The sequence below is a fragment of the Giraffa tippelskirchi genome, chromosome 3, assembly GCF_054371585.1.
Source record: "Giraffa tippelskirchi isolate mGirTip1 chromosome 3, T2T-mGirTip1v1.2.pri, whole genome shotgun sequence".
Classification (NCBI taxonomy): domain Eukaryota; kingdom Metazoa; phylum Chordata; class Mammalia; order Artiodactyla; family Giraffidae; genus Giraffa; species Giraffa tippelskirchi.
In genome coordinates this window covers 45,083,874-45,109,836 of record NC_137277.1, presented here as the reverse complement: position 1 = coordinate 45,109,836, position 25,963 = coordinate 45,083,874, and the positions used below count along the sequence as shown (strand labels likewise).

The 25,963-nt window shown below is 35.7% G+C and overlaps 1 protein-coding gene across 50 annotated transcripts; it reads right to left on the bottom strand.

Moving 5' to 3' along the window:
- Positions 1 to 1,643: 1,643 nt before the first annotated feature.
- On the bottom strand, positions 1,644 to 25,110 carry ZNF207 (zinc finger protein 207). 50 transcript variants are annotated; one of them, XR_014079443.1, is made up of 16 exons: positions 24,925 to 25,110; positions 23,396 to 23,522; positions 18,278 to 18,416; positions 17,161 to 17,331; positions 16,967 to 17,042; positions 16,393 to 16,440; positions 15,223 to 15,293; positions 14,081 to 14,238; positions 12,916 to 13,008; positions 11,679 to 11,921; positions 10,907 to 11,066; positions 10,580 to 10,763; positions 10,278 to 10,360; positions 7,496 to 7,550; positions 3,760 to 3,825; positions 1,644 to 1,932 (listed from the first exon to the last, which is right to left on the bottom strand). XR_014079443.1 is itself a non-coding variant. In XM_081579777.1 (13 exons), exons 1-12 carry the CDS (start codon positions 24,963 to 24,965, stop codon positions 10,603 to 10,605), a joined length of 1,485 nt encoding a protein of 494 aa, XP_081435903.1. In that variant the 5' UTR covers positions 24,966 to 25,110; the 3' UTR covers positions 9,910 to 10,360; positions 10,580 to 10,602. The 50 variants fall into 50 exon arrangements, 12 of the variants coding, with proteins under 12 accessions (XP_081435903.1, XP_081435906.1, XP_081435913.1 ...); XR_014079452.1 differs by having other exon boundaries at positions 3,760 to 3,822; positions 10,617 to 10,763; XR_014079447.1 differs by having other exon boundaries at positions 17,161 to 17,328.
- Positions 25,111 to 25,963: the final 853 nt, after the last annotated feature.

Sequence of the window (25,963 nt, the reverse complement as noted above, 5' to 3'; positions counted from 1 at the left end):
ATAAACTACTAAATGATGGAGATAGACGGGACTGCAAGGTTTAATTTTATGCTTATAGCCTAAACCACTATGCTACTTCTGGCTCCATCTATTTGTTCAACCTAATAACCACCAATTACTCCATACCCACAGTACTAAAACTTATTTACCATTTAAATACTTTCCTCCAATAAACATTCCATATTTACTAACTGTGGATTCCATCTTCCAAGGCACACCAAACCCTGTTCAGGACAGCTGATGTGTATAATTCATTTTCAGTATAATCTCTTCTGGATACAACTTAATAAATAGGGCTCAGACAAGTATTATTAAGAAATGAAAAATTTTATTAATCTTTGTAAACAACACTCAAATGTTAATGGTCAATCATTACCTTGGAATAAAAAGGCACTTGCTTTTAATAATGCAGAAGCAAAAATCCTTCCACCTTTAACTGAAGATCCAACCCAAAAGTTGTTTCAGATATGAAAATAAAGCACCATTTTTCAAATGGTAGTTCTGGCTTTCTCAAAGCCTTGCAAACACTTCCAGACAAACTCAAGAGGGGAGAGAAAAAAAAACCTCAAGGCTCTTTGTGAGCTCCAATTGTATGGTTCCACACACGAAGGAACATCTGGGAACACCTCTTCCATTCAAATCCTACCAGTAGGCTAAAATTTAATATAAACACTATAAATGCGGTCATCCATTTCATTTTTCTTATGCTCTAACTTCCAAGTGGTATGTCAAGGTGACAAAACGCACTATTACTTAAGCAAGAAAGCTTTAATTTAAAAATACCCCCCCACTTGCCTCCTGCCCCACAAATCCTAGTGTTAATTTAATTGCTAGCGTCTTTCTTAATTTTAAAAGTCAGTAAAAATTTTAAGCTAGTATTTAATTACAACTTTTAAGTCAGTAAGTTCATTTACTTACATAAAACAATTCTGCTACCAGTCAAAAGTTGTTTAGCTAGACCATTTAATCACACACATGGACTAGCACTTATCCTCCCTTGTCTGTTTAGGTTCTCCTTACCATCATATCCCTTGTATGACTTGCTCTTCTTCCACTTCCCTCCTTGCCAGTACAATGCTGGAGTGAAGCCTGGAGACAGAATGGAGGGAACCCACCCTGTTCTCCCCACCCCTTTGAGATCTTGTACCATATCACAAAATGCTGTATCAGTTTGGAAAGAAGCAGACATACTATTCAGATGTAAATCACCTTCCCAGCTGTAGCAATTCAATGTTTTCACTTGAACCTCCCTTTACCCTCTTTTTATTAAGAGTTATGGTGTACCAGGGAGGAGAGATTTCAAAATCTCACTACCTTTCTCTCTTAATTTAAGAAACACTGCTTCCCTGAAAATCCACTGTTGCCTTAAGTAACATTTTACTATTATACAGTGATTCCCACAATATTCCAGAAAGAGCACAAGGATTTCATTCCCATCAGTTGCCTATTATCTGTCAGATCTAACTGGAGCTGAAAAAACAGAAGCCTTAAACAGAAGGTCATCACTGGGTTTTAAGATGGGGACATTTAAATAATTCTTCCTTGAAGATATTCTTTACCCGCCACTTATTTCTACTCTGAAAAAAGTTTGAAATATGAAATTAGTAATGCACCATAAAAATAAAAACAAAGAGACAAAGGAGTAAGGTACCTTTCAATTTAATCAGTGTGCACACAAATTTGTAAAAATGCTAGACACATTAAGTCGCAAAGGATATTCAACAATTCTTGTTCATGTCTAGGTATTATCTTAAACCATGGAAATTTAGCTATTTATTCACGTAACTATCACATGCATTTAAAGTTACATACTTACCGAATTTTCAGCATCTGCTTATCCTTGCTAGGAAAGGACAGAGTTCCTTAGAAATATACTTCACTTTAAATCTTAAAAGACATCAATTGAGGGTCCACACTTTGTTTAGTGCTTATCTAGAACAATACATCACCATTATCACATACTCAGACATCAATTCTCAGGTTTTAGAAGACTACCACTGTTCATACTAAAAAGCAAGAGTTGCCTCTTTATTACTGACTTAAAAAGATCACAGCAGGAAAAACAATCTGAAAACATCCTTAGCATATATTGACATTAGCTAGGATGTGACTAAAAGCTAAAGGGTAAAAAAAATATCCACGTGTTACAATGATTTAAACAGGGATCAAGTCTTTAAATTTTATACCTATGTAAAATGGCAATCAAAAAGCACTGAGAAAAAAATTTTCTGCCTGTCAAGTACAAAAAAATCTGTAAGACTTCTCTTAAATGTTAGTTTTGAGCAAACACATTTTCCCTATCTCACCAAAAGAAGTAATTTACATGTTAAGTTTCTGCAGTTATAGTCTAGTAAGTGAAAGTCAGAAAAAAAAAAGTGACCCCCAATTATTAGGAACTTTGAGGAAGTAAAATAATCACCTTAACATTCTTGATTCAGATAATAGTTGGAAGAACACAGAAACTCAAGACACTGCCATCAAAGTGTCCAACTTTAGAAAAATAGTAATATATCAAAGTGCAAAATAGTAAGTACTCACCAGCAAAGCAGCTTTAAAGAGATGGTTTTAAGGAAAACCATTTCCACTGTATCTACACCATTTCTTATACAGATTAAACTGTGAAAGGCAATGAAACTTAAGCCCTTAGGTAATTTTATATATTAAAAACCAAGTGAATATCTTATAAAAAATGTTGATAAATCAAGGTCATTAAAACACTTAACTGAAAACATGACTTCCATATTAACATTAAGATGATCTGTTTTCAGTGTCTCATCACCAGCCCAGTTTAATAGGAATAAAAGATCAGCTGGTTTTATGAACAGACTGTCCTGTATTATACAACTTTACACTTAAGGTGAAGAGGAAGCCATACAGACTGAAGAATGGTTCAGGCTTGTGTAAACTAAATTGTACACTTTCTTCTTCTCTCCTCAGTATTTAAAAATTTTATCAACATAAAAGCATAATACTTAAAGCTTAAAGGAAATCTTTGAAGGATGGTTCAAGCTGACAATGAATCCTGGTAGAAATAATGAAACTAACAAAACCTTTAATGAAACTTTCATAACCAGGTATGTCCTCACTGCCCCTCAAAAGGAATACACAAAGAAACCTGTCTAGATTTCTTGATAGTCAGCGTTCATTTGGTCATTGAACTACTACTCAGTTCAAAATAAAACGAACCCACAATGGTGGTGCACCAATAGAATAGGTTATAGTGTACAAAAAAGATGAACAAAATCAGTACTTAATCACAGCAAAAGACGCTAAAAACATGTAAGATCAAAAAAGGTGTAAAAAAACATATTCTAGCTTATGATTGCATGCTATTTATCACTGCTAGAGGTGAGGAAACATGACTTTTTGTCTGTTGATTCATATTGTAAAAAGTTTAAAAAGTATGAGTTCCACCACAGGAGTGGCTTAAGTAGGAGACCCTGAAGCCAAACACCTGCACTCTATATACCAACATGAGCGTACAGCCAATTGAAACTTCCACTGTCTTCCTTCTATGTACAATTTATCTATTTAGGTTCAACCATAACCAGATAATAAAGGAGCAGTATTACACCTTTATTACAACTAAGGTGAGCAAACCTAGAGCTACTTTGGCCCAAGTATTTGTGTGTGAAGTGTCCAATGGATCTCTATTAGTCATACTCACATTTAATAACTGCACAGCTTGCTTCCTTGTGTGGGTTATATGGATATGTTTGAAAAAAATAGGAACATCAGGTACTTACAGATTAAACTAACCTGTACTGGCAGGGCTGTGGGATTTTTCTTCTCTACCAGTAAGTAGCAAATGCTGAAATTCTGCTGCTAGTTAACAAAAACACAAATTGTATTAAACTGAGGAGTTCAATTCAGTTTAAAAAGTCAATGCGCATAATATTTCCTCAGAGTCTGACATTAATACAGTTAAAATTTTTTTTTCCCTAAGTCTTAAAAAATTACCTTATGTTGGCTATTTAGAGTGATCTTACGAGAATGAGTTAGTAATACTGTATATCTCTTGGATACATCTCAATTTTAATAGACTATTTTGGTATGTGTACTATGAAAACATGGGTTACTCTAAAAGGGTAAACTTGAATATTTTAAAATTCAACTTTTAAAATACTCGACTTCATTTCCTTATACTGAAGATCTTCAATTTTAAGAACCCGGGCAGAAAAAATTCTATCACTTCTCCTACAAGTATAGTAACAAGCTAATAACTAAAAGAGAGGGTCTGTTCAATAACTAAATGAAGTCTCATTCTTCTAACTCAAACTTCCAGAAACTTTAGTAACTCTTTCCTTGGTCCACTTGGGTACTTAAGCAGCCTTGTTTTATTAACAGAAACTGGGAAATGATGCAGCAAATCTTGTTTATTTTCATTTTTGACTGACCACCAAACTACTTATGAATAAAATGTTAACAAGCTACATTGTAATAAATGATTTGGTGAAACCTTTCATAATGAATGTAAACCAAGGCCAGAATGCTGTCACTTTTCGTTACATTTATGGTTCTTAAAAAAGTCTAACAACACTATACAGTGGCTTCTCCCAAATAATCACTACTGGTCTGTGTGTAGTAAGCTGGGTAAACAACATTCTTCATTTTTATCCAAGTCGGGCATCAGTGAATTTCATTGCCAGTTCCTTATATTTAAACCAAAACTGAACATACAATTAAACCAAAACAAAACATACAATTCTTAACTATAATAATGGTTAAAAAACAAAACCCAGACACAGTAAGAGAGGCCTGGAAAAGGCCTGGAAAATTGCAATAAAGGATTTCCCTCTTTTTACACACAAAGCATTATAGAAACCCCTGACTCAACACAGCACATTACTGAAGCTGTGCTGTATTACAACTTTACACAGAACTACAATATTTGGAATTAATGGCTGGGATCCAAGTAATCAGTTGTTAGAACAGTTTACTCACATGTATTTTCTCTACAGTTAATTTGACAAAAATTACAATACACAAACATATTTTCATAATAAAGCTGGTGATTATTTGCCTCCTAAAGAACCTAACTATGAACCAGTCTTCATTTACAATACTATGTTCAATTTGCATCAAATAGAAATAAATAGTTCAAACTAGCTTCAGTGAAGATAGACTTTGGGTTTCCAATTTCTACCTTAAAATGACTTCTATATCCTGACTACTATAATTTCCCCTGAGAATACATGAGATTAATTAAGTTTAAAGAGAGAAGATTCAATAATTTCAAACTAGTAAGAGTTTCAAACTATTCTTCTTTGAGTTCGGAAGAAAATGAAAGGCTCTTCCTTTTATGGCCAAATTACTATGCAAAAGTGTATAAAACCTAGGTCAGGAAAAACAATGCTTATAAAAAAGCAATTCTTCTCCAAGCCTTACTGAAGAATCTAGTTTCTTTTAAATGCTTTATTTTCCAACAAAATGCCAAGTAAAAACATGAAAACACTTGGAAATATTGGGAGATATTTTAACCACAAAATTGTGAATATCCAATATGTGCATAAGTAGCTGCTTATTTTGGCAAGAAACCACACAGAAATGTTAATTATTTATATGCTATAAAAACAAAGTTATTTATTAAAATGATTCAGGTAACAGAAAATAAAATATTGAGAAAGAAGGTTAAAAGAGGAGTAACCTACACTAATACTCATATCATGAAGATTGCAAGCAGAAGTATAATTGGGAGAATGTTTACTTACAAAACTCTGCCTTATAGTCAATAGTCTTATAATGAATCCTTTCTTTAAGAAGACTTCCATAAGAGTAAGAGAGAACCAGTTTCATTTTGGAATAACATACAAAAGTTATTCAATATGGTAGATAAATACCACCTTAAAAAAAAAGACATACCTGATTTACACAAATTCTAGATTACATGTTTCCTACTTTAAAAAATCTCGTAACCAACACAAGTGTCAGTTTAAACAAAATTTTATCTCACAAAGTAAGTGACTTCAACATTTCCTTCCCATAATTTACCAAGTTTTACCAGTGGATATGATAGACACCTGAAAGTTAAGTAATTCTTAAAATTGTTATTTGTCTGAATCACAGAACTACAGAGCTCAAAGAACCTACGTCTTATCACCTTCAAATAAATTATGTCACCCTTAGAAAATCCCTCCCACCCCAGCACTCAAATGTTTAAGAGTATATATTTCAATTATAATTATTTCAATGATCACTCTTAGAATTGGGACAAGCAACTTCACTCTTGAATATTTCAATATATTGGGGCAATGGTGGCTGTAACAGAAAGAACCTCCAACTAAGGAGTCTTAAAAGGTGCAATGACTGAGCAGGGAGTAAAATATTCCAATGGAATTTTTTTGTGGTGACACATTCTTTTTTCAAACATTGGTATCTTCTTTCCATGATTCGGTTACAGAGAAAAGCGTATGTTCTAGTTACAGATGTGAAAATTTGGAATTCATTGAGTATTTCTTTAAGCTTCCAAGAATTAAAACCACACAGAAACACAAGCCTGAGTTTGCTAAACATTGTACTACGTTAACTGTTACTGTTCAGAGGAAAATGCTATCTGCATAGAATGATGGCTTTAACACAGGAAGAAACAAAAGTAATCAAAGTTAATGTTTTGGCCTCTCTTCCAGTTCCCCCTTTACTTGCCCCTTACAACATATACACATAAATACTTTTCTTAACCATATAAAAGCAATTTTTAGTTGGAAACATACATAGATGCTTTTCATGTGTGCATAATTGTATCAAATATTGTTCAGTAAAGATAAAATGAAACTCAAAATAATCATTCCAAAACCACAGTTCAATATACTAACTTTACTATGTGATACAATTTGACTGCTTCAAAAATAATCCACCCATACTGTAAGTCGTAATACCCAATCCTTTTTTATACCAAATGTGTAGTGTATACGCATACATACCACACATACACACCATCTTCCCACTTTTCACAGGGCTCTACATTAACATTTGCTCTAATGTGGTGAGATTTATATATATTAAAAATCACAAGCATTTCCAGATGGCCTTTCAACCTTCAATGCATAACTTTGGGATTTAAAAAAGCAGATTTCACTATCCAGTGGCATGTCTAATGATTAACCTTATCCTTGAGGTTAAATTTAATAGTTTAAGGAGAAAATAACCAGTCCGATTTTCCTAGAAAGTGAAAGGGAAAATTTGAATGAAATATATCAGGCCTCCAAATCAAGAATGTCAAATTTTGTCAATTTACTAAAGTTCAATGTAAGTAATACCAGCTTTACTGAGGCTGTTAAGTATTATGTAACACAAATTACATGTCAAATATTTTATTAACACCACAGTCAAACGTGAATATTAATATAGAGCCTTCTCTGCCAAAAGAGTATAAAAACCCTAAATTTAATTAAATTTAGGGGCCTTCACCAAACTTGCTGCAAGTTTGGGGACATGAATATCCAACAGCCATAAAGCTGTGAAAGCCCCTATAAGGAATAAAATAAATCCCACTTGCCTCAGACTGAACAGGGCAACACTGAGACTCAGCCTCAGCCTGTCCTATGGCAGGGCTATAGGAAGAAGAAAATTTTAATTTTAGAAAAACATTACCCAATTAATTTAAAAGACATGCATTAAAAAAAAATCCCAATGATCAAGCAAAGCATAGGAAAAAAGGAGTAGCTCTTACAAAAAAAAATCTATTGTCCACTGTAATTCCATTTTGAGTCCATACTTTTATTGGGACTCTCCCCCACCCCCCGCCAAATAACTAAATTTAATTAAACTGAGTTTAAGTTCAATATGTAACTTGATCAGTGGAATAGGAGGGCTCAAAGAATATTTACCCCATTTCTAATTGGTAAATGTGTGAGATTGCTAACATAGTAGTATTCAAGTCAAATGATATTCCAGCAGTCACTCAAAAGTTGATCCTCACCTGCTGGTCTTGTTACTGTCATACAGTAGTAAAAGCTACATAATAGAAACTAGTGCCAGACAAAAATGGTGGTTCTTTTTTTTTTTTTCAAGTGGTGACAATGGATGTATGCTAGAGCCAAAGCTGGCAGTCCCATTAATCTGACAATCTCCTAAATTATGTTAATCACAATGCCTGCTTGTATATAACTGGGTCCCCAAAGCTGTCTTCTGTGAGGGCAGATGAAGTTTACTTCAACTGAACTCCATCCATTATTTTAAAAAGTTAAGTCAAAGTAAGAGTTAAAATTACTTCAACATAATTTGTTCCACTCATGACTGAATCATAATATGGACCCCAGAAGCAGTTAGGTAAAAAGTATGTTCTAGAAGCTTATTATGCTCTGATGCATGCACAAATTACACATTAAATATACCAAATGGGCACCATCTGAGCCATATACATACAAACACAAGAGATGATGTGCCTAAGTCTAACTGCTGTGCATAACATTTTGAAGTAACTTCTAATTAGAATTCTACCCCTTATTCAAAAGTAGTAATGTTTTCTCCTTGTGGATCTCAGAAAGCAACCTCAATATATTGGTTTTCTTTGCATTAAATGCAAATGAAACTTTGCAAAATTTTTGAAACATTACTAACCCATTTTTACCCTCTTCCTGCCCCCTCTGCCCCATTGCTATCATCCATTCCCGGTTTGTTGATAACCCTGTACATGAAATGCTTGGGAGACATTTGGTTTTCCTATTTAATAATTCTGAATTTAAATTATGCCATCTTGACCTTAAAGATTCTCAACACAGGTCTTTCTTTGGCAGTATGATATACGTACTGCCAAATCTAAGAAGTATATGATAATTCCAAAACTATCTAGGTAGACAGGCGTTTGTTAAGAAAAGGGGTAGAATAAGAAATGCTTTCCTGGTGATAAATAGCACAGGAGCTATAACACCACTGGAGCAAAACAAATGGCACTCAGCTTTAATACTTAGTGTTTTCTTTAAATCAATGACTTTACTTGTCACTTATATACAGACTCTTTTATGATAATTAAAACATCCTTCAGTATTTTGTTACATGGTTAAACATTTTTTTTTTTAAACAAAACTTCAGATTTTGTCTGATACCTACACCTCCACATAAAGTTATAAAGAAATGTTATTTTCTTAGCTGTCTTAACTTTATATCAAGGAAAACTAAACTTGAGTTCATAATATTAATAATTATACTTTGTACAGGTCATTTGATACTTAAATAATCATAAAAGTATTCTACAAAAGATTTAAAAATAGATGCCAAAAAGTGGTCAACAAGCTATTATTATGAGACTTGCAACACAAGATACTGAATAATAGCAGTCATCGACAGAAAGGTTCTTCATAGAATAGTTTTAACATTCAAATTTCCAAGGATGAAAAGGTTAACAGCAAAAAGCCATTTAGGCTTAATAACAGAAGGCAGCCATTTAATCAAAGAAATAATGAAATCTTCCAGGAACATAATAAAAAATTTCAAATCCATCTGTTAACCATCTTAACAGAGGCACATGTAGATTCTCATAATTACACTTAGAGTACATACCAGTCATTAACAGCACAAAAGGCTATTCCTGCATGCACCTAAGCTTCTAGAATTTTGCACCTGAAAAGCTTCTGAGGTCCACTCAGTACCGCAGTTTCAAAAATAATCAAAAGGAAATGAATGGGTCTGGCACTAGGCTCTAAACATCAGCAGCAAGAAGAAGGGAATATTAGGATTTACATTTTAAGTCTCGATGATATCTAACATGTACTGACACCAAGGGGGTGGAAAGGTGACACAATATAAAGATTTCATACTCATATAATGACCCATATATATATATATATCTCTCTCTAGGTTTTTTGTCAACTGAAGGATTAACATACAATTCCACATATACTGTCCAGTTAAAAACATGCAGCTAACAAACAACCTACAATTCAGTGACAGAATCCAATGATATATCAAAACTGCATTGGTAACTACAAATTTTATTATGTGGACATCTACTCTGGCATGCATTTGTACAAACCTTTCAGGCAGTGGTCCACAGCTGGGTTATGAATAAAAAGGCATAAATTTTTCTCTCATTTTATTACAATGAAGTTTAACAGTACAGAAAAGTCACATGACCTTGGAGGGTCAGATTTCTTAAACCCTGCAACATGAGGAACTCTAAATACATTAAATATTGTTACACATTCAGACTTCCAATGTACAGGTACTTGGAGACAGTTACAGCCCTCACCAAGCTAGGTTGGGGACATGAAGTCCAACAGCATCTGAAATGCTGTGAAGGCATAACTTTACAAATAGCAATGTAAGCTTACAGAACTTGCCTTTATTAAGGTGGTATGTTCATGTAATTCCAGCGCCTTCACAATATAACGAACCAAATTTACTATACTTCACTTCTAAAAACCTAGATGAAACATGAAAAAGAAGCCATACAGTATAAATTGCAACTTCAGGAAAAGTTCCTGCTTTATTATTCCAAATAAATTTTCCCATGTAAAATAAATGTCCAATAGTTCCTGGTATGTGGGAAGATAATGTTTTTGTTAAAGTCACAATGACGCCTTATTGACGGAAGCTTGGCTATATAAACAGCACAAGTTGAGAAAAGGTTTAATCTCCAAACCTATTAGACTGGATGAAGTAAGATCAGTAACGGCCACCTTGCGACATTACAGGAGGTCTCATTCCCATCGGAGGTCGAGGAGGCCCACCTTGGTAAGGGGGCACCATTGGCGGTCCCTGCCCATACGGTGGCATAGCACCAGGAAGGTAACCTGGCATGCCTTGATGATGACCACCATACTGACCTAAAAAACACATTTAAAACACAAAAAAGACAGATTCAGTCTGTGCACCATACTTTTAGATGTAATGCATTTTGCATATAGATTTGTTTTATGTGTATACTCAGAAAAGCCACTAAATAAAAAAATGTTAAAAAGAGAAATACCATGAGGTGGCATTGGGGGTCTCATTCCTTGTTGCTGTGGGATGCCTGGCTGCGGTGGCATCATACCTCCAATTGGTCCAACAGGTGGATTACCAATGGGAGCCTGTCCTGGTCGAGGAAGATTACGTTGATATTTAGGTAACTGTGCTCTTCTCTCTTCCTAGGAATAAAAATACGTGAAATGTGAAACATATGAACACAGAGAGTTGTTAAGCATGAAGGCAAGAATCTAAAGTCTTTATAGTCATTTTTAAATATACTCTTATATTCCAATTCCTTTCACAACACAAATCAACCCAACTACTTAAAACCTTGATGCCTTAAGAAAACATCACCTATTTTTATATTTGAAGTATGTTATGTCTGAACAACTTTCCAGGAATTATAAATTGCTTCAGCAAGAAACTGTGTAATGAAGGTGTATGTACAGTAAGCAATCTGCAGATTCTATCTCACACTTAACTGCTTCTTCAATTCATTTACAAATTTATGTCCAACTAAACTAATTTTTAAGAGTAAGAACCCAACTCACTACTTTCTTTTAGACATAGTCTTAGGGGAGGTGGAATGGATCTAAGATCAAAATATGCAATATTCACTTTGTTTTGTGAAGTTAGAATGGTAAAAATAAAAAATTTGAATGGCAAAAATCACTTAGCATTCAATCAGATGGTAAGACCATTGGTACACAAACTAAAATTTTTTCAAATGAACAAGTTGCTATGATAGTACTCAATCAAACTCTGTTAGTAAAAAATTGCAAACAACTTACCAGTGATATATCCTCATCTGGATGGATCAACTTACTGGTTGCACTGGTTGTGGTAAGTGTAGCAGGCTTACTTGTTATGGAAGCTGCTGGTTTAGCTGCAGTGCTATTTGTTGTACTAGTGGTTGAAGCTGTAGACTGTGTATATGCAGGGAATGTAGGCTTTGGTGGTTCTGTAGTTGTTGCAGGGGTACTATTTAAGGGCTTGAAATCTGTACCAACAGGTCCCTGGACAGCTGCCTGAGCCTGTAAAACAATCTTTCATCAATAAAACCTCAAAACTCAAAACTGAATGTATCTACTACCAATTCAACTTAAAAACAATACACTAACATTCAATAAGGGACAAAATTTTAAAACTAAGTTAACATCATGATCAATCCACAAAACTTAAGATAACATGTAATACTGAAAGATGCTGAATCAAAGCACATCTAAAACACAGCAGGGAAAACAAGAAACAAGACTGCTTATTTCATTTCTCAGACAGCATATATCTCCTCACCAAAAATTATTTAATTTACAAAGCTTTGTATTATTCCTAAGTGATGAAATACTGCATTGTATCATGGAATAGCGTATGTTCAATTTTCATTACTCTTTTTTAAAAACTGATCTACCAAACAAACAAAAAAAACAAGAAAATTATAGAACACAAAAAAGTGTTTGCATAAATTTCAGTTACTAAGCCTACCATAAACAATTATCAATGGTGACACATTAAAGATATGGCCTTCAGAATTATTCTTTATATAGTAATACAAGGTCCGCTCAATTAACAATGTCTGTATGATTATGATGGACAAAAGGGTTTAGTAGAGCTTTTAAAGTTACCAGTAAAAAATGTTACTTTCTGTAACACTATGCATCTGAAACATGTAAACTAGGCCAATTTTTAGAACCAAATGCAGAGTACTAAATTTCCTTACGTTATATGTGATGCATTAAACAGCATAAAACAGAATAGCTTAATCATGCATCAAGCTAACCATTGGCCACTATAATCCACTTACTGCTTACATGCTTTTAACCCTTTAGAGCCATAGGAGTTTGGGGTACATTTTTTTTCTATTAGTATGTGGTTCAAATTTTCAAATATCATTGATTTATAAGCCATTAATTTTATTTTTTAAAAATTAAATAATATATTTTGGGGAAAAGATTTAGTTTTAAAGTAGGGTCCAAAGGGTTAAGTTATAAAGCCATTTTAACAATTTTAAACTGCCAACTTCCTGCGTACTTGTGCTGTGCTAGGAAACAGAGCTTTAGAAGATGCAGACAGACTTTCTGAATTGGATGAAGCTGTACTTGAGCTTGTTACAGGTGTCCCCATCTGTAGCATAAAAGAAAGGAAACAATGAAAAGTCTCCAAACAAATGGGTGAAAATAAGCCACGTGGTAGACTTTTTTTTCCAGTATAGATTGCATTTCTGTAAATGCAAAATACAATGCAATCAAAATTGTTTTATATATAGAGGTAGGCAGTTAATGCATTTATAATAAACAGAGTGACAGTATGAGCTTCAAAAAAACTTTAATTCTATATCAATAAATCTAATTAACCATAGTTTTTTCTTCCCCCTAAAACTAAGGTGTTTTGCACTATGGTATTTCAAAACTGATACCTTAAACTGAGAATTATGATGCATTAAGTTTACTTCAGTTCTCTCAATAACAATATCTGCCAAAAGTTTAATAACATTTCTCAAAAAAAATCACCCCCAACCTCAAAAACATAAGTTAATATGCTTTAAAAGGCACTTAAAAAGTAATGCTTGTTAATTTAGCAACTACAAATAGGAAAAAGTTGAAAAAAGAAAACATCAATAAAGAACAAAACATACATCCTGACCTCTTGAATTCTGAATGAATTAAATACACCTGCCTAATTCAGAATAAAACTGGGGTAACAACCATTACATACATACTACATATAAAATAATCTTTTGCTTCTGAGTTCTGGGGAGGACTAGGTCAAAATTCATTAAATGATGCCCTTCCTACAACAGTGCAACACTGTTTAACAACTCTAGATTAAAGGAAGAGCCCAAAAATAACTTGCTACAGTTTTAGGATTTTACATTTTTGTCTTTGGTTTCATTGTACCCAGAGCTCATTATGTAAAAGAAGAGTTCTTAACATTTTTATTTAAGCTCCCAGAAATTAAATTTTCATTTCTAATAAAGTGAAGAATAACCAGCATTAACTACTATGAAGAAACAACATACCAGGAAATCAATGTGTGCAAACATGGGAGAGAATAGGCCACTCCTTAGTATAGTTAATAAGTTATATTAAAAAGATTAGAAAATACTTAAATAACCTATGACAAACTGAAGGATTTCAATAAACTGAACTTTACCTTTAAATATTAATGTACTCCTTTTTCAAGAATTTCACCTTACCTGTCCCGCACTGGGGAAAAGAGGCTTAGTAACTGGAGGCTGCGGAGCTGGAACTGTTGCTGTTGGTGCAGGTGGTCTGTTAAGAATACCTGGAGCTGACACAGCCTGTGCTTGAGTCATTGGAGGAATTCCAGGACGTGGAACAGGAGGGGGCATACCTGCAGAGAATTTAAAAAATTCTTAGCCAATTAAAAAACAAAAAACCCAAAACCCTATACTGTAAAATTACTAACTCTTGACTGCTGAACTCAAATAGGGTATTTTTTCTTTATTCCTTTAAAGGTCTAAAGTTATCTCAGATCATAATGTATGTGAAGTTGTTGCCTAAAAATTAATGGTTGCACTAGCTATGATTCAAATTTTGCTGCTTTATTTTTCCTGTTCCTTTTATACTATCACTTGAGTACATGTGAATCTGTTATGGATTGCAAATCAAACGTGCTAGGATTAAAAAACTAGGCAATGGATCAAGAGACGCTCATGAAGATCTCTGTGGCACACTTATTTTCTGGGCTAACCAAATCCCATCCCCTCACATTATAGACCAAAAAGTCAAGATATTTTAATTTGCAGGCTTCCTTGTACCTGGGGGGTCCATTAGACCTTCTCCTGGCAAATGATATCTAAGAGGCTAAAGAGCTTCTGGGAAAGTTACTTTGCCATAAAGTAAAAGAAATAAAAGCAGACTTTCTGAATTGGATTTTTCTTGCCTGAGTCATCTTGGAACTACTGAGTAATATGTCTGAGGAACAAAAGCTAAAGTTGGCAAAGCAGCAAATTTAAGAAAGTATGGGTTCTTGTTATCTCTGTAGTCACCGAATCTACCACTTAGGGTTGGATTTTTCTGTTACTTGCTAAGGGTCTCCATTACTTGTCTAAAATATTCTTAATATAAATTCTTAAGTCACAAAGCTCAGTGACTCATTCTGGTTGCTGTGAAGACGACTTTTACTATGAAGACTACTTTTACTATTTCAAAAAACAAAACAAAACACATTTCTCACAGTAATTTTAAAAGAAGTTACTAACCTATAGAAAATTTAAAATCACATTGTACCAATGCTCATAAATCTGTTATTCAAAATATTTAAGAATAAAACATGCCTGTCATATTAAAAAGGAAATTGTCTAACATTTCATACCTGGTGGCATACCAGGCATCAGAGGTGGTATTCCCGGTCCAGGTGGCATCATTCCACCCATTGGCATCATTCTATTAGAAAGCAAATTTCAAGAGACAACTAAAGTTAATTAACAGCATAAAATATTAGAAAATATTCTAGCTAAAAGCCTGAAACAACAATAAAGACTTGAATTTGACCTCTAATATTGAAATCTATCAAAGTGAAAGAACATACAACACACTAAAAACAATCCTATCAAAATAAATCCCCTAAACCCCAGCAAACTCTCTGGTTTACCAGTAGAATGGAGGGGAGGAAATTCAGTGTCTGCTAAAAGAACATTTTAATACATTTAAAGTTACTGAGAACAAATATTTTACTCTTCTTAAAAACAAGAGGGCTTATCTAAAACATGTAATTGAAAAACAAAATCACTTTTTGTCTCACTTGGAATATATCGACAGAATATAAATTAAAAAACAAAAACAAAACCAAAAAACTTCCCCCCTTAAATAAAAGAACCCTCCATTTTAGAGCTGTAAGATTTTTTCAAAAGAAAAAATACTAAATGTATTCTATGGAGTGAAGATTTTTTTCTTTTTTGGGGGATGGGCACACATAAACTACCATCAAAATGAAAGATAACCAAAACTAAACTCACAGTCTCTACTTTTTATGTAGAAAGTTCCTAACACTAAACCAGGACTTAAAAGCATAACCCATATTTATTTTCCTTTCCTTAGAAGAGCTCACCTTCAAATATCAGTGTTCAATTCACTTAAAAAATTACAAGTTTTGTGAATTTTTGATTTAGGATTCTTAAACAGAATAACTTCTATATATAGGTTTTATTAAAGAAACTTCTGTTATTTTCCATAATAGAGCATGTAATTTCACAAAAGAATATACTGTTAAATATCAACCCTCTCTAGTAAGTCTCATTACTTTTAGCAGTTTAGGGAAAACAGCTGCACAATTAGAAAATGATTTATGTAGGTCTATTACTATTTCCTCAGATGTTTTTTAGTTCCCTCCTTTAAGAGATCTGTGTCAGTTTGCAAATTTTAGAAGTTTTAGTGAGGAAGGTTAGAAAAGTTTTGAAGTCAACTGAATAGATACCATTAAACACACAAAAAAAATGACATTATGATTATACCTCCTGAATTACATTATGAATGAGATGCTTACATGTTTTCACCGCAAAATGACTGGGTGTATTTTCTCTGATGATGCAATCTGTGAAAATGTATGACAAAATCAAAATCTAACTGTGATTTTCAAAATACAGTGGGAAAGTGTATTGTATACCTTTCACATCCAACAATATTTTTAAGTAAAAGTGATGAGCACGGGCACCTCATATTCATTTTAGTTCTTGAAGATTTGACAAATCATTTACAGAGTTTGCTTCTGTCACAACTACAAAGTGTCATGGACAGTTCTGAATCTCAAAAACTCAAACCTACAACCAACTACTTTAATTACATCAGATGCAATTGAAGCAGATGGCTGCCTACATTTATCCTAAAACCCATAAATCTAGTCTCTCCAGAGGCAAATTTATATTCCTTAAATTTATTAGTAGATTTCTTTATTAGATAAGTTTAATAATTAATAGAGCCCATACCTTTTAGAAGCAAAAAACAAAACAAAACAAAACAAAAAAACCCCACAAAGTAACATTTAATTCATGTAAACACCCAAGCTGAGAAAGATCACTACTAGGCATCAGCTCACAAGTCAATTAAAAGGGTTTTCTCACCCAGGTGGCATTCCTGGCATAACTGGTGGCATTCCTGGCATCAGAGGAGGAACACCTGGCATTAATGGAGGTATGCCTATAAATAAGAATTTTCACCAAAAAGAAAACATACAACAAGAGGGAAAAATTAATACTTCTAATCTGTATCAATGAAGACTTGAGAATGTTAAACTGTAAGAGGCCTTAGGTGCTACCTGGAGGCATTCCTGGTGCTCCTGGAACTGGTGGTAGTCCTGGTTGTGCCATTGGGGGGATATAACCTTGCTGAGGCTGAACAGGCTGTGGTTGAAATGAAGTCGAAGCCGCAGAGTCATCATCATCATACTCATCAGAATCATCTTGCTGCTTCTTTTTTTGACTCTCTGCTAAAAAACTTTCGATTAATTTTTCCCATAGAGTAAAAAAAAGAAAAACAAAGCAAGTTTAAGACATTCAACATTTAAAAACTTTATTTCAGTGCAACTAGCTCTTGAGATTTTTTTTTTTGCAAAATAAATTCAGACAACACTGTTCTTTACTATTCAAATGGTTTTTCAATTTAAGCAAGAAGGTTAACATCCTCTCCCTATTCTATGGCAGGCAAAAATCATTTTCCTACATCAGCTATACTTTACAAAACAAGCTTCCTATTCCACTCCAAAAGGTAAATTATGACAAAGCAGTCTGACCTCCCTGTAACACTTTTCAAAATAAAAAATGTCTTAGGTTATTAAGAAGATACTAATCATTTGGATAGGAGAGGGCTGCAAATACCAAGTCAAATACAGTACTAAGAATTTACAACTAGTGATTTCATAAATCTAAACAAGGTACCTTCATTTTTAAAGGCCTTAACACTTGCTAAATCTACCTGGAATTCAGTTATGAGCAAAAAAATAATGTATGGAATTATTCAAACAGTACCATGTAACCACATATACAAAATAAAATCTATTAATTTCAAACATAAGACAAAAAAACTCCTCAAAATTGTGGAATTCTGAATAGACCTAATGTGCTGTGCTATGCTTAGTCGCTCACTGTGTCTGACTTTTTGCGATCCCATGGACTCTACCCTGCTAGGCTCCTCTGTCCATGGGGATTCTTCACATAAGAATACTGGAGTGGGTTGCCATGCCCTCCTCCAGGGGATCTTCCCAACCCAGGGATCAAACCCAGGTCTCCTGCATCGCAGGCACATTCTTCACCATCTGAGCCACCAGGGAAGACCGAATAGATCTAATACCTACCATTAAATTTATACTTGATAATAGTAATACTCCTCTCATTAGTGAAACTTTATTAAGAAAAAGCATTTATCTTAGCATTTACCTTGGGTTTTTTGTTCAAGAAGTCGTCTTCTTTCATCCATATCTTTTTCTGGAATACCTTCCATACCATATATTTCCAACTCTATGTCTGTTCTCCCAGGTATTGCATTTGGTACTGCATCTATTGTCTCTTTATGCACCTAAAATTAAAAAACAAACAAACCCACACAAACAAAACACAAGTCTTCCATTAGATAGACAAAAGTGCCTCATGAAAGTCTTTTTTAAAAAGGAATTTTAAATTACTCATAGACCATTTAGTATAAAGGTTAAGAATGACGGGTTCTATAGTAAGACTGAACTCAACCCCCCAGCTTTTGAGAGTTTGGGCAAATCATTTGACCTAAGCCTCAGTTTACTTCACCTAATTTAGTACCTAACTTCTCAGGTTATTTTTAAGATTAAAAAAAAAAACCTGTATATAAAAAGCACTTGGCAATGTGTAGCAAATATCAAAGCATCAATAAACAATTTCAAGTTTAGCTTATAATCTTGTTTGAATTATTAGCACTGAAGTAACAGTACTACTCAAATAAGGGAAGTTTGAATTAAGTAATGCTTATGAAGCCTTATTACATTAACTATCAGAATAAAGTGAAATTTCCAATGATGTACTTGACAGGATAGTAATTACCCATAACTAATGAGTCACCTAAGGAGCTTAACACTGCCACAGCAGAGAAGCTGTCACTATCTCTGAATGTAGTATTTGGTTGATCACAAAAAGAAGTTCTTAAGATGTGTTATCATAAAACACTGAGGATTCAGGACATTTTTTCACTGTATGGTCTTTGCTAGATCAAACATTTCTAACCCTCTGCCAATATGGTAAAACCCTGGTCAGTCTTTGTTCCTTCAGCAAAATGTTTTAACTTAGGTTAAAGGATATCAAAGTAGTTTGCCTAGACCACTGGCTTCAACTGGAAGCTTATCAGAAATGCAAATTCTCAGGGCACACCTGAGTCCTACTGAATCAGAAACTCGATAGAGTGCAACCATGAATCTAAGCCTTCAAGGTGATTCCTTTGCATGTTCAAGTTTGAGAACCACTTTTATAGGCTAAGGGTAATTCTGAAAGATATGGGAATACCAGACTACCTGACCTGCCTCTTGAGAAACCTGTATTCAACTGGACATGGAACAGACTGGTTCCAAATAGGTAAAGGAGTACGTCAAGGCTGTATATCGTCACCCTGCTTATTTAACTTATATACAGAGTACATCATGAGAAATGCTGGGCTGGAGGAAGCACAAGCTGGAATCAAGATTGCCGGGAGAAATATCAATAACCTCAGATACGCAGATGACACCACCCTTATGGCAGAAAGTGAAGAAGAACTGAAGAGCCTCTTGATGAAAGTGAAAGAGGAGAGTGAAAAAGTTGACTTAAAGCTCAACATTTAGAAAAACTACGATCATGGCATACGGTCCCATCACTTCATGGCAAATAGATGGGGAAACAGTGGAAACAGTGGCTGACTATTTTTCTGGGCTCCAAAATCACTGCTGATGGTGATCGCAGCCATAAAATTAAAAGATGCTTACTCCTTGGAAGGGAAGTTATGACCAACCTAGACCGCATATTAAAAAGCAGAGACATTACTTTGCCAACAAAGGTTCGTCTAGACTAGGCTATGGTTTTTCCAGTGGTCATGTATGGATGTGAGAGTTGGACTGTGAAGAAAGCTGAGCGCCAAAAAATTGATGCTTTTGAACTGTGGTGTTGGAGAAGACTCTTGAGAGTCCCGTGGACTGCAAGGAGATCCATCCAGTCCACCCCAAAGGAGATCAGTCCTGGGTGTTCATTGGAAGGACTGATGCCGAAAGTGAAACTCCAATACTTTGGCCACATGATGCAAAGAGCTGACTCATTGGAAAAGACCCTGATGCTGGGAAGGATTGGGGGCAGGAGAAGGGGACAACAGAAGACGAGATGGTTGGATAGTATCACCGACTCGATGGACATGGGTTTGGGTGGATTCCGGGAGTTGGTAATGGACAGGGAGGCCTGGCGTGCTGCGGTTCATGGGGTCACAAAGAGTTGGACATGACTGAGCGACTGAACTGAATGACTTTGATACAGTTGTCCAAGTAATACATTTTTCTTTTCCTTTAAGACTCTTTCACAGAACAGAAGAAAGGTGAAGAAAACTGTTTTTTCTTCCTAGAGGAGTATCTCAAACATTTTAAAAACTGAAATGCAAATCAAATTTAGAAACTATATTATGATTAAAGATCCATGAATAAAGCTACTCAATAAATGACATAATCATTTCCCCCCAAGTTTTTTAGAATGTTACTTTTCTTGATGATGAACATGAAGTCATCCCTATGTTCTTTAAAGAAATATAGTTACATCCACAGACACAGGAACTAGTTTTCATTACGTTTCTAAGTGACGAGGGGAAAAAACATCTTTTATCTATAAAAACTGGAGCATGTATCTGATTTAACTGCCATGCCTATGTCACAGGCTGCTATAAGAATATATAAATAGAACATTTCAATTAAAGACGTTACTAATAGTTTATCAACTAATCTCCTTCCAGCTTTCATTACATTCCTTTGCTCTTCTCTTATAGTACAACTCCCTAAAATAGTGCTTCTCCTTTCCCTCTCCTTTTCTCTTGCAAGCACTCCAATCAGCCTTTCATCTTCTTCATCCTAGGAAAGCACTCCTGGCAAGTAATCAATGACCTCTACTTTGATCAAACCAATCTTCATCCTGTGCTTTCTTGACCTACCACTAGCTTTGAATTAATTCTCTCCTTAAAACAGCTCATTTGGCTTCCAGGGCATTTGTCTCTTGGTTTTCCTACCTTTTCAATCTTCATTGGTTTATTTTAATCATCTGACCTCTAAATGCTGGGAGACACCCAAGGTAGAGTCCTTGCACCTCTTTTCTATCTATACTCCCTAAGGACATCTAGTATCATGGCTTAAAATAGCCATCCTTATACTGCATCCTCCCAAACTTCTATCTCCAGCTCCAACTTCTCTAAACTGTAGACCTGTAGATTCAACTGCTTATATGCCATCTCCATCTGGATATTCAATAAGACCTTCTCTAAAATACTAAAAAGTAACACAAGATGATCTAGATATTCTCACCTCCAAGCCTATTTTTCCCACAGCTTTTTACACATCAGTAGTCATCCCTTGGTATCAAGGAGGAACTGGTTCCAGGACTACCCGCCCCATACCAAGGATGCTCAAGTCCCTTATATAAAATGGCACAGTACAGTCACCCTCCAGTATCCACAGATTTCTGCACTTGAGGGTTCAATCAACTGAATCCCAACTGTGGTTGGTTGAATCCAGTGATACCAAAATACCAAGGGCCAATTGACTATCACTGTATTCAACTCACTTTTCACAATGCTCAAGCCAAAATCCTTCAGATCATCCTCCTCCCCTCACATTCCACATCTAACCCATCAACAAATTCTTATCTCTGTCACCATCACCTCTTGGCTGGAATACTCCTAAAGCAGTCTTAACTGCACTCTACAGTCTATTCTTAACCTTACAGCCAAAATGACCCGAAGTACACCAAAGCATGTTACACTTCAATTAAAACCTCCCATTTCATTCATACTCAAGAAATGCAGCAGCCGACAAGACCTCCTATATAAAATAGCACATTGCTGCTTTTCCCTCAATATAGGATAATACTCCTGATGTAGCAGTTTTTCATTTGCTGTTCCCTGGAATCTCTCCCTCACCCTCTGATCTCTGTTCAGATGTCAGCTTCTCATTCAGGCCTTTACAATCTTACGGCACTCCCCTGTTCCCCTTTACCTAGTTTTAGTTCTCTATCATGTACCAGTATAAGACTAAGTAAACATTTATAGGTTGTTTTCCTCCACAATGTTAATCTAAATGTCACAAAAATGACTATTTTATTCACTGCTATATATATGGTGCTTCATTGTACAATGCTGTCTCACATAAATGATAAAGTCCTACATCTGTACTATACAATAGTCATCTACCAGTCACATGTGACTAAGCATTGGAAATGTGGCTATAATGCAACTGAGGAATTTAACTTTTCATTTTTAAATTTCTTTTTAAATAGTCATAGGTAACTAGTGACGGGGTTTCCCTTGTGGCTCAGCGGTAAAGAATCTGCCTGCAGTGCAGGAGACCTGAATTCAAGGTGGCAACCCACTCCAGTATTCTTGCCTGAGAAATTCCAAGGACAGAGGAGCGTGGCAGGTACAGTCCACAAAGTCAAGAAGAGTCAGACAGGACTTAGCGACTAACAACCAGTTATTGCCACAATGGAAAACTGTGAATGTACCAGGTGCTTATATTTCTGAATGGACTTGAAATTACTGATTGGCTTGATAGAAGTGAGAAAGATCTACAAAAACTTATGTTTAAGCTTGGGGAAGCAATAATCTTGTTTTAATTTACCTCCCTGCCTCCTACCAACAGTAATTTCCAATGGGGATTTCTTCATCTCAAGCCTCTCTAGGGTCCAATTACGCAAAAATTCAGGCAGCTCTAGGACTGGCAAAGTAGGAGAAATGTTGAATAGAACAGATCTTCAAAAATAAAACTTACTAGATCTTCAGAAGTATACATTCCAAAGCTCCCCCTACTTAAAAATGAAAAAAACCTAAGTTTTAAATGAAACACAATGCTACCCTTCCATGGAATAAACGGTGGAAGAAACCTAGCCCCAGGCAGGCAACAGATTGTAACAAATCCTTCAATGGCAGAGTAATGGCAGTTAATTATGTACTAATTCTTATAGGATTAGAACTGGTCAGATTGCCTACAAAATTTAAATCACTGATCTTTGTTTTCCTGCCCAAGTATTGAGGAAATATTTTGTGATTTCAGCCTGTCACGTATCTAAATCTAGGATGAAGACATCAACAATTTAAAGGTAAATACTAATAAAAATTCTTTAAACATAGAAAATCAATCGTTTATCTTCTCCATGGCTAAACAATCTTTTTTAATTAACTGGTCATCTTATCTAACCTTTTGCAATGAACAACAACAACAAAAAAATCCTTGGGTTTCAAAAAGAAATTCAAGACTTTTCCACCATGTTGTTTCCAAACTACAAGAGAGCAAAAATTAAGAGAAGAAAACTCCTTACCTGCATGCAATGAATAGCTAAGCCAGGTCCTGTATACAATTTCTTATGACATATATGGCATTTAAAATGCTTTGCTTTTTGGTGCTGTATAAGGATCTTCTCATCATCAAAATCTCTATTACAATACCTGGTCACTATTGTTAAGGTACAAAAATACAGCACAATAACATTACTTATAGAAAATAAATTTGCAATTAAAGAGAACACTATTCCCTACTTAACATTAAAAACGGGGAACAGCTAAAACCTAAAGTACTTTATATAAACTCCGCTTTTGGTATTATGTAATTAGAAATAAACCTGCCACTAATTTTGGAATTTTCAATGTCCCGGAAGCCCACAATCTTTCTTCACCAACCCTAAATAAACACATCTCTGCAGGCAATATAGCTTTGTCAAATTTCAGCGTTTATCAGATTTATGTGAAATTAACTTTTGTTCACTCTCTCAACATTTACAAACGCACGTTGTTAACTGCACGGGATCAATATTTTTAAAAAAAAGTTTATATCGACGGAACTTCAAGGATTAAGTAGAACATAAAAATAATCGGATTAAGAATTTACATTTAGAATTTAACACTTATTTGGAATCTGAAAATGAATTCACTGAGAGTAAAAGTAACCATTTCCTATAAAAACCCATAAAGTTGCCTCCAATTCCGAATTTATGTTGCCAAAGGTTTCATTTAAACTCACAGAAGAATTATGTTACCGAGAATTAACTCACTAATCAGATTTTCCTAAAAGTACTTTAACAAAACGTGTAACCATTTCTCAACTATTACAAAAATAAATTCAGTTCTGTAGCAAAGCTTCTTTAGGTACAAGACAGTGAATTAAAAAATTGGAACATAGTTTATTAACGTTTCCGGAAAAAAAAAAGACGCCACGTTTTATTCCTAAAATGCATTTTTTTTTCACTCCTAGAAAGCTAGGTAGAAAGATAAGCTACCCCACCCTGTTACTTCTCGAAGATTAAGGCGCCAGAGGGTGAGACGCGGAAGACAGATCCCCCCAACTCCCGTAAAATAAAAGGAGGGGGAAGGGGGGGTCGAAATCAGGGTTGACTAACAGAAGCCTTTACGAAACCACTGATTCTACCAGAAAAAGAAAGTGGGTGACAGACTCCGGAAGCTCTCTCCTAATCCTCCAGAATCAATCAGCGTATTATACTCGAAAAAAGTCCCTTTGTTGAATCGTCACCAAAACAACGGAGTATGGCAGAAGAGTCCTCAAGGGACTCTGTCCTTGGTGAAGAGGGGTCCAAGCTGCCTCAGGGGGTCAACACTCGCACCAGAGCAAGAACCTCCTGAGTCACGAAATCCCACGACCCACAAATGCCAGAGCCTCTCGCCTCAGGGCCCCTACTTTCTGACAAGTCTTCCCAAATCCAAGGCCAACCACCAAACCACCGACCTCGAGGCCTAGATCCCACTCTCCGCCATAGGCCGAAGCGAGGCCTCTCCTAGCCAGTCACCACTAACCGGCGCCCCCGCTTGGCCTCGACTTCAAACCGACAAAGGATACCAGCACCACGGCTTCAGCTGCTTCTTCTTCTTGCGACCCATAACTGCGCTCTACCGACAAAAAAAAAAAGAGAAAACAAGCAAGAAAAAACGACGTGAATAATAGCTCACTCTTCCGACCCAACCGTCACCACCGCGTCCCACAGGAAACATCCACAAAATGGCCGACGCCTTCGCTCGCTGCTCTGTCTCCCGTCAGGCTCTGCGGCCGGAGGCGGTGCCAAGCAGGGGAGGGTCAAGTGACGCAGGCCTCCGCCCTAAGTGGGTGGAGACTCGCGGCCGCGGAGGGCAGGAGGCCATCTTGTGAGTGCTTGTCATCTCGGCTTTCGTGTGCGAGCGAGTTCCTCATAGCTTGTTTTTCTTTGTAAAGAATATCGTGACGTAGGTACGCCGAGACGCTCGCGAATTGGAGGGGCGAGCAGGGGGTGGAAAAGCTGAAAAGATTACCCAGCGTAATTCAGGGTAAATTACAAATAAACTGAGACAGCGCCTAGTTTTTCGTTTTGTTTCATTGCCGTGATTACTTTTTGTAGTCAGCGGTGGACGTTTTTCTACTACTGAATCAAAGAAGTCGCAATCTCAGTCTTGTAACTCACACATTGGTAATGGATGCGTAAACTACGCAGCGTGGTCGCCGCGGTGATGGAAATACGAGGTGTTGCGGGGCCTCAAAGGAGGGACGCCTTTCTATAGAGCCTTGGCGGTCATCAGGGTATCAAGGAAGGTTGCCAGAAGGGTGAATGGGAGCAAGCGAGGTGGAGGAGAGGGTATCTCCTAAGGGTGCAAAAAGTGCAAGTCTTTGAGCCTGAGCACCTGAAAAAAAAGCTAGAGGTAGTAAGGTTGGAGCTGATAGTGAAAGGGCTGATGGCAAGAGATGATGCTGGGGAGGCTGGCAAAGATGACTTCTTGAGTTTCTCGAGCAGTCTGAGAAATTGCGTTTTATGCTGAAGTCCCTGGGTAGCAACCTAAGAGTTTTAAGAGGACAGTTAGAGAATAACACAAATACGAGTATAATTGCTTTAGAGTCCAGGTGCTTGGGA